This window comes from Labrus bergylta, chromosome 15 (assembly GCF_963930695.1).
Source record: "Labrus bergylta chromosome 15, fLabBer1.1, whole genome shotgun sequence".
Taxonomy (NCBI): Eukaryota; Metazoa; Chordata; class Actinopteri; order Labriformes; family Labridae; genus Labrus; species Labrus bergylta.
This window is the reverse complement of record NC_089209.1, coordinates 24,510,917-24,523,085: the sequence shown is the minus strand read 5'-3', so window position 1 is coordinate 24,523,085 and position 12,169 is coordinate 24,510,917. Positions and strand designations below refer to the sequence as shown.

At 43.2% G+C, this 12,169-nt stretch overlaps 1 protein-coding gene across 7 annotated transcripts in view; it reads left to right on the top strand.

Annotated features, from left to right (window-relative positions):
• The window catches only part of epha7 (eph receptor A7), a 101,320-nt gene that overhangs the window by 30,907 nt on the left and 58,244 nt on the right, over nt 1-12,169 (top strand). For all 7 annotated transcript variants that reach the window (XM_065963477.1, XM_065963476.1, XM_065963475.1 and 4 more), the window contains exon 5: nt 6,684-7,019. In XM_065963477.1, the coding sequence (XP_065819549.1) occupies nt 6,684-7,019 (336 nt within the window). The remainder of the gene's footprint in view (nt 1-6,683; nt 7,020-12,169) is intronic.

Here is a 12,169-nt window from a genome sequence, read left to right as displayed (position 1 = left end):
AGGGTGTACCTTGCCTCTTGCCCAACAACAGCTTGGATCGGCTCTAGCCCGCCGCAACCCCAAAGTGGGAAAAGCGGTATAGATAATAAATGGTTGGATAACAGGTAATGTAAGATGTGTCATGTCACCACTGCAGGAAGGTGTTTTTATGTATATGTTGTGCTCTCTATTTACCTTTTTTTAAATTCTCTTGTAACTGCAGGACAGCGTCCAACACAAATTTCCCGTTGGGGACAATAGAGTATCTTACCTTATATCATAACAAACCAACTGGTCACGGCAACGATAGACCAGTAAATCCTGTTTACTGTGAGGTCAAATCAGTATTATTTTCTATGGAGTATGGCAGCATTGAAGAGAAGGATGTAATGTCTGTTTCTGTTTCTTGTGTAAAAAAACAAAACAAAAAAAAAAACAGCATCTTACTCTTCAAAGAAAATGTCTGTCTCAGTAGGGACCCTTTCTGTGATGTTGTCAGACACAGAGAACAACAAACTCAGCCTGGGAGGGGTCAAAACAGGAAGTGTTGGTACTTTGATTCACTTATTTTGGGGGTATTTCCCCCAAAAAGACTGTGCTGCAACAATTACTGTACATCCTGATTTAAATACCAACATTCCCCTTTGATGTGTCTGTGGCCTTCTGTGTGGTTACTCAGATTTATAAGTCAAGCAATGCAATCTTAATCATTTATTCTTTACTTTGGGTCGTACTGTGTTGGCATCACTTGAAATAAACACACGATACTTGAGCCCTTATCAAGGAATAAGCGCTCAGTGAAGTCACCCTCTGATGTAACCTACCATATGGGCCATTTTTGATACCGCAACCAAAACAGCATCACCACACCTCAACAGACCCAGGCTCCGTTCAGGCGAGCTCCAGGTAGTGACAACGCTGCTAAATACCCGTCCTGTCTTTTGCAAACTTTGTATTTTGGAAAATTGGAAATTACGCTGAAAAGAAATGACGCAGCTCTGTCTCTGTTCGGGTCATGCACATGGAAATTCAATGAAAATGCTGCATGTTACCTGCATCCACTTTGTAAATACGAGAGCCGTTCAAATATGAATTGCAACCAGTTGGCTCACAGATTCAGGAAACCCAGGACTGCAGAGATAAAAAAAAAAAAAAAAGCCTGATTACAGAAATCTCTTCCCCGAGCTCCTCTTCTTCTGCATGGCTTCCCTCACAGGTTTTTTTTTTTTTTTTGCTGCAGCCACATCATTAGAAGCTGGGTCACGGGGTCACAACACACATTTGTAGAGAGAGGATTACCTCATGGGTGATTTGAATACCACTCACCCCTGCCGCCCCTCTCCCCCAATTAGAGCCCAGTCAGCTAATAGGCTGCGGAGGGTTAAGGCAGCCCCGAGCACCTCTCAAGGCCGATAAGCGCCGGATTCTTCCCTCCTAAGCTCGGATTTACTCAGGTCTCACAGCCATGCACAGAGCGGAGACAAGCTTTATACATGACCTAAAAAATTATCAGCTGCGGGGCTGTTTTCTGTTAGATCAATTATTAGCTGGAGTGAATACTTCTGTGCATTGAACGCTGTTTTTCCACCACTTTCTTCTTCTTTATTTACGTCACAAAATCACAGTTTCTGCTCTTAAATCTGCTTCATGTTAGGATGCAAATCATGTAGCAGGAAATTGCGCATTCACATTTTCCATATCTATGCACAACAACCAGATACACATGCTCAGCCATGCTTTTTTCACAGTAGCAGCATCGGAGGGAAGCTAGCAAGTTGATTGAGACATTTCAGGCTGTGGGGGCTCTGGCAGGCTAATCCGTGAAATGAAACTTGACTGGGAGGAGGGGTGAGAGGAGAGAACAGGAAGAGATAAGACAGAGTGGGGGAGTGAGAGACAGGGAAAAAAAGAGTTTAAAAAAAAGAAAGAGGAGAGGCAGAGCGACAAGGCCTTGAGCTATAAGGATGAGCAGACAGACAGACAGCAGAGGGCTCAGGATGTGGTGCGGCTCTGTGCTGCAGGTGACGTCGGGGCAGACGAGTTTCATATTCCCGAGTCCAGACCGACTCATATTCAGACACAAAGTGACGCCGAGGCAGGAGGAGAAGAAAAGGAAGAGCGGTTCAGAATGCCTCAAACAAACTGGGTCATATTACGTGTACCTGGTGCTGTGTCTAATATGAAAAAGTGTGTGTGTGTGTGTGTGTGTGTGTGTACCTGTTAGAAGTGGCCACACTTGAAAGCTTGGCAAAAGTCGCCGGAACGTTTTTTCCCTCAAGCTTTCCACAAACTCTGTCTTTTTTGTGTCGTTTTCGTTTTGATGTGTCATATTGTTCACTTTAGAAAAGTCTCTCCTCAAAAGCATTCATGATAAAACTCTCTCTCTCTCTCTCTTTCTCATAAAAAAAATGACACTCCAGATGACCCTCTAGTTTTTACACACGTGGCTCAATGGTCAAGCTAGCGCTAATGACGCTGATTTAAAATTCCATAAAAAATCTGCCTAGTTGGCAATGATTAAAAGAGCTGGCTAGACTTTTGCGATAAAATTTTGTGCAACATTTCTCAACCATATGAATTGAGCGTGCGATGATAGTAACCATGTGGTTAACGCTGAGGATAAGGCCACAAAATGATTTGGTTATATTGAAGAGATCGTGGTTTAGGTTTAAAACAAAAATATGTAAATAAATAATTAAATGTTTGATAGTAATTTGGCGCCCACTAAAGGCCTCAGTGTGCAACTGAGCTTTTGTTACCCCTCCCCCTCTTAGACATCGTGTTATGTGTTTACGGCTAAGACTCGAAAGCTAAAGAAACAACGGAGAGGCTACAGTAATATTCTGCACAAATATGACTCTACTAGCGACTTCAGCTCGTTGTTTTCAAACTGTGTTAGCATATGTTTGTGTGTATTCAACTGTTACCATGACGACTTTAGGCTGTGGCTACATTGGAAAGGCTAATTTATTACATGCTAGTTGAGATAGGTTTGCTAACTTGAAGATCGACCAGGAAAGAGACAACTTTTTGGCTTAAGACAGATTTTATTTATTTATTTGAAACCTGAGACATATCTTGGGTTTGATTACTTTCTGCAGCCGGTAAAGCTGCTAAACATGAGACAAAGACGACACTGGTAACAATACAGGCTAACATTAGGCCACAATCAATGTACCCTCTGCTTCTTGCTCCGTCATTCTCTCTTTTTTCTCTTCTTAGCTTCATCCATCACCATCCCCTTTTTCTTAGCTGTTGTATCAAACAGTACAGAGACGGACTAACTGGCTTCTTTTTAGCTGTAGGTTGGTGTATGAACAAGCGCCATAAACCCCTTCTCATGAGAGATCTGCGGCCCGCTGCCAAAGTTACATACTGCTGTAAACAGGCGACAGGTCACTCTGTGGACATGGCATGGAGCACACTGTCCTTGTTGAAAGTTATTGAACTGTTGGACTGAAAGTGAAGCTTTTATTTCAAAATGGAAAAGTTAAAGGCTTTATATGCAATTTTTTGATCCAGCAGATGTCCAGCAGATTCACGCTGCATGTAAATTTACCTGAAATGACCGTGATCAAGAAACTGACAGAAATTGATATTTTTGAGCAGGTGGACTTTCATTCAGAAGTGACAAAGGTTATATTCTGGATAATTTGGCCCTGAAGAAATTACAAAACTAAAAGGTATATAGGTAAGAAAGGGTCTTTTCATGTGATTGTCTGCATGGCAGTTTACATGTGAAGTATTACAAATGATGCAAAGAGCTTGTCAGAGAAGGTATAAACCCTCTCGATTCTACAGCTCTCTTTTCACATTGGATTGTCTGTGAGGAAAAAGTTAGAAAACTCATCAGACTGGGCTCCAGTCCTGCAGCAGGAAAGTGAGTTTCAGAGATTTACGACGTTATACGATCCGACATGCACTTCGTGTGAAGCATGCCGAGGTCTCTGGAGGAAGAAGGGCAGCGATTGCAGGGTAGCATGCAACAGAAAGCAAGACCAAAGACAAAGGTCACACTGATCCCGAGTCAGTCTAATCTCATTTCCCCTTTTGTTTGAGAAATCACCGCTTTGATGCAGCGCCACCTGAGACCAAACTGAGAGTGGCACGAGCTAAATGAGATGTTATCAGTATCGCTAACTATGGCCATGAACATGCTGGGGGAAAGATAAAAAAAAAAAAAAAAAAAAAAAAGCCCTGAGGTTGAAGCAGGAAGGTGTGAGGTGTGTGCGTGGACGTCCTAGTGCACACCTTCTCCTTGTCCTGGAGGAAGATTGAGAGCGAGGGTCGAGTGTCAGTGCTGAGGCGGCACAGTCGAGTGGCGCTATCAGCAGTCACTCGTCTCCACTTCACCTGCCACAGGTGGCTCTTTCATCTTCCCGTCCACAGTCTGTCTCTTATCTCCCTCGATAATCATGAATATGGATGTTTCAGCCTGACGAGCCCTCACTTGTAAAAGGGAGGAACAGGCAAAAAAAACAAAACAACAATTTAAGTGCTGTGTTAATGAGCCTGGATATTGTCAGAGCTGTTTTGCCACTTTGCATATGCATGACCTGTTTTTGTTGTGACAGATTTAATGATGTGAAAGGTTCCCTCCCTAAGATTACCTCCAGAAATATTTCCTATATGGAAAGAGAAGAGTTTAAAACAGAACAAAGTGGAGATGTTCGGTGGTCCCATAATCTTTACTGCGATGCGGGGAGTTTATTTATTCCAACATCTGGACCGTAAAAACCAACAGTCTGGAATTTGAAAGATGAAAGCAGCAATTTGTTATTCGTTGTTTTATGAGATGAGATAATCTCTCTGCCATTATAAGAACATTTTACTGGCACGTTATTTGTGGTGCTGTGCGCCTCTGATGCCGTGGAGCTCCATGTTATTGTCTGTCATTTGAAATTGTATGTGGCAGTTACAGATCAGTGATAATCCAGGTTTAAATCTAGTCCATAAATTCTGAGTGAGTCACACTCTGAGTCCTTTTTTTTCTTTTTGGGGAAGACGATAACTTTAAGTGTCCGGCTGTCTGTATGATATACCTCCCAGAGGAAGCCCAGTGAAGCCGCTGTCTCCAGCTGGGATGCTTGTGTATATCTCCAGAGATCAGGACGACTTGCAGAATGTCGCTCTCTCTCCTCCGTCTGTAGCTTTTTTCTTGATTGCCTGCTAAGCATTTTGTCCGACCGTGTAACCACGTCTCAATCATTTCCATAACAGCTGCAGATTTTATGCTGTTAACAATCGCTATGTAAACAAAGCCCTCGGTCCATCTGGATGAATCATCAGCTTTTTCTGCATGCATGAGTGCACTGTAAAAAAAAAAAGCATCAGGTTGTTTTCAGATTTAAAACATGAGGCTGCCTTAAAGGGGGGATTCCAGTTTTTGTGAACCTTGGCTCTACTCTCAAATATTTAGGCTTCAAATTGAATAATGCGTACAATAAATTATAGAACTGCCTCTGTATATTTCTTCTGCCTGCAGGATCACAATCTTTCCATAACGGGCTGTAGTAGCAGTAAATTGTATTCATGTCAACAACAAGCTGTTGTGTTCAACAGTGACAGGCTCAAACTGTTGTTCTGCATTTCTCACACGAGCACAGAAACGATCGCTACAGACATGTACAGACTTTTATAGTCTGAAGTATCAAGATCTCAAGTCATCAAATTCACTGACAGAAACACTAGCTGCCAAAGTTTTTAACCCATTCTTAAAAGTACAGAGTGTTGTGTCATTTTATATCCTGTAACAACATCCAGATAAACTATAGGACCAATGAGACGTGATGAATGCAACTTTGCAACTTCAGTCCTCACAGGGTTCAGCAAGAGACAGTTCTAACATCTCAATGTTAAAAAAACAGTTTTAATATCACATTTTGCAATAAATGTAGACTATTATGTGGCGCTGGTAGTCTAGTGGTTAGTATGTACGCTCCATGTACAGGCGCTGAAGTCCTCGAGGCAGCCCCCGGTTGAAATCCGACCTGGGGCTCCTTTCCTGCATGTCATTCCTCTCTCTCTCTCTCTCTTTCTCTCTCTCTCTCTCTCTCTCCCTCTCTCTCTCTCTCTCCCTCTCCCTCTATCCCTCTGTTTTCTGATCAAAAAAAGAGTAGATCATTTGTTGTTCATTTTGTTATCTCATCCTTTAAGGTCACATTTTCTGTTGTTTGTTCTAAAAATAATGGATGTGAACATATTGCAGTCAGGCTTATATATATCTTAATTTCATTCTGAGGTCTCACTGCTTACAATGGTGACGAATAGATTAAGGGGGAGAATAAAGGGACGTTGGTTTGGTTGGCTGTGCTGTTGTGTTAAAAAGTAAGACATAAAAACAGTGCTGTATGAACTCTGACTGTGAAATGATTTTCCCTTTGAAACTCTGGGCTGCACTCTTTGATTTCACAGCCCTCTAACACTGACCTTGGTGCCTGCCAGAGCTCACTTCCTCTCAGTGTACCTGTGCTCCTTTTTTTTTTTTTTTTCTGGATCTGAGTCTTATTATAATTGAGTGTGAGACTTTGGCTCTAGGGCTGGAGCTGGCATGTCCAATACTGTTTTTTTCTCTCTCTCTCTCTCTCTCTCTCTATCTGAGAACAGTGAAAGCACAGATCCAGTCAATGCACATTCTTGGCTGTCACTTTCCTTAACACCCAGTTATTTAACTCCCGCTTCCTCTGTGTCCACCTCTGTGACAGGACCTCCCTCAGCGCCACAGAACCTGGTCTACAACATCAACCAGACCACCGTCAGCCTGGAGTGGGGCCCGCCGGCCGACACTGGCGGCCGCAACGACGTCACATACAGGGTTATCTGCCGGCGCTGCAGCTGGGAGCCCGAGGAGTGTGTTCCGTGTGGGCCTAACGTGGGATTCTCCCCAGCTCAGTCGGGATTAGTGGACACTTATCTGAGCATCGTGGACCTGCTCGCCCACGCTAACTACACTTTCGAGGTGGAGGCCGTGAACGGGGTGTCGGACCTGAGCCGCACGCAGAGGCTGTTTGCGGCAGTTAGCATCGCCACCGGACAAGCAGGTAAGAACAGGACGCAGTGTATTCATAATGTTGGTTTCCTTTGGGGTAAAGACCCTCGTTCAAAAAGCTTTGTGGTGGAAACAAAGCTATTCATTCTTGTTAGCGTTTTTGAAAGCTACCACTGTGGGATTCTTTGTTTAAGCGTCTTGATTTTAAAAAAAAATGCGCCTACGTTGATCTGAGGGTCCTGACCTCGGTCTTATGCTTAGCACACAGTCATGGGTTTTTGCATTGATCCTCAAACAGAAAGTGAACGACCACGGTGTTGATCTTTTAAGCTTGTGTTTGCAAAAAATTTTTGGCTCCCACCAATCTGTGCGCAGCTCACACTTCTAACTCCCGCTGAGAGCTTAACAATACTACGATTGACAGTAAAAAAAAATTTGAAAGCTCTCAGTAATGATTCCCTATTAGCATTAATGACCACAATCTGATATGATCCATAATACATCCAGATTAATTTAATGTGTACAGCACTGCAGTCGGCAAACATTATTATCCTAGCAATGGTGCCAGACTCCCAGCGGTACCTGAAGAGCAACGACTGTGTGTGTGCGTGCAGCTCGCTCGCTCTCGGGGGAATCTAACGTAATTAAAACGCTGTATTTCGCAGTGACAAACTCTAAAAGCCGTTTTTATTCATTATTTCTATGGATCCACCCAACAAGACTCCCTCTTTCATGCTTGAGCATCCATGAAACACAGTTGGCTGTTCTGACTGTGGTGATTAAAAGCGGGAAAGTGCAAAGAGAGCGCCGTAGCTTTAGCAGGATATACAACTCTTATTTTAAACGTTAAACCTGCCGTTTTTCTCAACAAAACGTGCGTCTCTGGAGGGCTGAAGTTTGCCACCGAAAAACCAGTCTATAACACAGTCATTATCTGTGTTTGTATCTGCGAGGGAGTTGAATGGATGTGTGTGGGATGTAGTGTTTCGAGGGGGGATGATGTATTTCCTGCCGCTCCGTTCGTGACAGAGACACGCGCTGGAATGTGCCGAGGGGTTGCCATGGCCAAGGATGCAGGGATGCTGGGAAGAGGACGACCTGCGGGAAAAAAGCCAGAAAAGAACAATTAACACATGCTCTTTGTGACTCACTCATAATTACACGTGGCGTGCTGACAACAGACGATTACTCAGTTAACCCTGGGTGGACTTTTCAGCCATTAGCTATCATGAAAGAGGGGCGTGCTCGGCCAAGATGGTGTCACGTTTATTATTTTGAGCGAGTGGCCACCATTAAAAAGCGCTATAACACTGTAATCAGTGTAATTGGCCAGAGAAGGTCAGGTTTGTAATCATTTTGTTTGGTGCAGTTTGATATCCAATAGTTGCAAAAAATTAACTCTGTTTCATTTTGAAAACGACAAAGACGCCTTGATCTCCCAGAGTCCTTCATGGTGGTGGGGTTGGACTTATCTCTGAAGCGCAATTTAGACCATGATGCAATACCAAAACCCCACTTTGAAACCCAGACTAATCAAATTCCTTCAGGGTTAGCAGCTCCTCAGTGCAGGGTGACCCACTCCATCTGTTCATGCGCCGCGGCTGGGACATGATAATACCTCCAAATGAAGGCTGGAATTACAGAAGACGGCAGTGAAAAGAATGAACCAAATGTGCAGGAGAATAGACGCACAGGTTTATTATAGTCGTTGTTTCACGCATGGCATATGTGAGTTATATAAGAGTCTTCATAAGAGAGCCATTGTTTGGATAAAGGTGATCCATTCCTCCATTAATCTGCCTAGTAGACCAGGGTGATGCATGGAAGATTTCTGTCAAAGAAAACCTCATTTATAATTCCCTCTACAGATATGACTCAAATACATTCAGAAAAATACTTAATTCTAAATCAAAGTTAACCAATAAACTTGGGGAGGTTTGAAGAATGTATTTTTTAATTGGAGGTTGAGCACAAAATCCCAAAGTATTGTTGATATGTCTTTGATAACGGCAGGGCTGTGCCTTATTAGAAGATGAATCCCTAGCAGCATCCTCCGGTGTTGAGAAATGAAGCAGATGAGGAAGTGTAAAACCCTGCAGTTCATCGAGTGTCCACTAGAGGCTGGCTGTATAAGCAAAGGAAGTCACATACACACCCATTCAAAAAAATAAGTTTTTCTATGGCAGAAATTAACATGTTTACAGCCTGGTTCAAAAAACAAAATAGGTATGATTAGCTCATCTCTGTCTGCACACAATGTACGAGAGTTGAATTTTATGAAAACTCCTCTGTTTTGATTGTATGAAGTATGAGACTTACTCAGAAGAAGGCAGGTATGACTTGATTGACAGTCGGACATGATGTAACAGTTTGTCAAGAGGCTTAAAACCCACTCCAGCTCTCAGCCTGTCGTTAGGTTGACTGAAAGTTAGTCTGAGACAGCATTTCCACCGCCATCGATGGGACTCCAAAGCCCCAAGATGACGTCACTCAAGCTTCGTCCAGTAATATTTACAGTGTATGGGAAATCCTCAGTGGATAAAGTGTGAGAAGAGCCTTTTCCGAGGTTTTGTGTTTGCTACAATCCATACAAAGATAAATAACCTTTGTCTTTATCTCTATAAAGAGATATCTGTGAAGGTATGTTGATTTAATGTGATCTGATCTGGTGGAAGAGGAAGGGCATTTTGACAGTTTACAAGACGACAGAGAGTCAAAAGTTTTCACCTTGTGACCCATTTTCCATTGCATTGAAGTGTAAATGAACACCATAACGCAACAAACGTTTTTCCATTTCCAATCCATGTGTAAACAGGATCCATCTACAACCCTGATGTTGGCTCTGTAAAGTCTGTAAGGTTGAACTTTTCTGTTGAAAAGCAGAGCTGCTGAGCAAAATGGTCGAGCTACATGTGAAACCGCTCCAGGCTTCTTCTGCGGTTTGAGTCAATACTCGGCATTAGGGTTGATTGGACGGCCATGTGACGGGGCCTCTCTCTCGTTCCCCATGTGGAGCAGACATTAGCTGCACGCTGCTAGGGCTCATTGTCCTGCTCACTGGACCCTCGCTGTGTCCAGAGCTCCTCCGGGCAGTTAAGGGAATGCTTGAGCGCTTTGTAATTGCACCATCGGAGCTTCCTAAAAACAATCGGTCCGTTCCTGAGCAAGCATGCAGGACCGCTCATTAGAGGACGACTGCATTATTAAAGCTTTTATGGCTCATCATTCAGAATTGATTAACCTTTTTACGTGGCGAGGTGCTGGAGCCTGTTGCACTGAAAGACATTTTAGAAAAAAAATAAAAAAGAGGCTCTCTCTCTCCTCCATCCATCCACCACCTCCTGCATGATAATCAGCGTGAATGTGGTGCTCGTCGCAGGGGGACTGGGGGGGGAATGAACATGTAGCGTGTGAATGCAGATGGTGATCCATCTGATGAGGAATTCACACCTCCCCTAATTACACCAAAGGAAATGTGTGGAGCGAGGCTGGAGCTGCACAAGGTGCTGAGTGCTTATTGTTCCCCAGAAACTTAATTACCTCTCAGCTCTGTCTTAAATGAGTTCAAGTAGAGGCGGCTAGTTCATGAGCTTGATTTCTACGTCTTCGTTCGTCGCAACATCTGAATAGAAATCCATCATGTTCCATCATCTTCTGCCGCGTTCAACCCGTCGCCACACGCTGGAAGTTAAGAGTGTGTTTCAATCAGCACTCCATTGTGAGTCAATAGTAGCACAGAGAGGCCCTCGGAGGCTCTCTGTGCCTTCGCTTTTCCTCAAGCACACGTGTAAACAAGGCCTTTTGTTTCTTCCAGCACACTTGTGAGTGGCCTGCTGCTCATAGAATAACCATTAATATTTATTCAAGCCGCTGTTCACATCTCTGAGCCAGAGAGAAAAAAAAACACACTGTGGAGAAGGGCACGGAAATAGGATTTCAAATGAGTTATGGGAAAGGCAACAGGACCTGTGTGTGTGTGTGTTTGTGTGGAGTTTGTGCCCGAGTACACATTTTGCTCCAAACATTAAAATAGTGTTTAGGTGCGATCAGCATATAAGAAGTATAATGAGTGAAAGGAAGAGCCGGTGGAAATCGATTTGAATGTTGACTGCCTGTGTTAGCCAGCAGCAGCACAAAGCATGTTACACTCAGAGAGCAACTTTAACAACACTCTGAATCACTCACAGGCTCTGTGGGTGATTCAGAGCAGAAAACAGGGAAACATGGCGGGAGGGGAGGGAGGGGGGCGGGGGGGGGGGGGGGGCCTTACTCAGCCAGATGCATTATTTAGGCTGTGATGAGAGTCTGACTAGAGTTGCCTCAGAATGCCTACAAGGTCATCGTCTTTATTCAACAACATCCGATGAGATGGACACATCTTCGTTCAAAGCCATGTACAGACGTGATATATTTGACTTTATGTTTCTTTTGTGAAATATCTTTCTCACGCTCCAATTGTCAAATACAGCAGCTCGGCCCAGTCTTATAAATAAGACGAAAGTCAACTTAAGACACACCTGTTTAGGCAGGCATTTGGATAACTTTCAGGATCAATTAATGCGGGAAATGTTTTTTTTGTTCTGTTTATTTTAACTTTTCATTTTTTCTTATGTGCTCTTGTTGTTATTATTCCTATTATAGTAATTCTAACCACACCATTATGACTGTTTATTGTATTTTATGTCTTTGTAAAGCACTTTGTGGCTAATGTCTGTGAAAAGTGCTATATAAATCAAATGTACTTACATACTTACTTTCTTACCACTCTTGCTGTGTTGAAGCAGTCCTCTTGCTCTTTTTGTTCATGATTAAAGTTGGCTCAGGTGTGTAGCAGAAATACACGTGCCACAAATCAACTAAAACTTTATTCTATGTTAGGCTCCGTGTCAGCCTCGTGTTTTACGGGCAGAAAAGTGCTGGCTATCGAGCGCTTGCATGAGATTGTGCTCAGAGAATAACAGCGCTGCACGCCCCTCCTGTCTCTATGACAACAGTCTGTTGACAAATGTCAAATAATGGAATTTAAAACATAAATGTATGTATAATGTATAAATGTACTATTGAATTTCAGCGAATAGATGTCACAATTATAAAGAATGAATAGTTTTGCAGCACTATAGTGGAAAGTTTTCTGATCGCTCACAGGCTGTGGCTTAGTGGTAGAGGTGGTCATCCTTGGGCAAAACACTTAACACAGTGTGT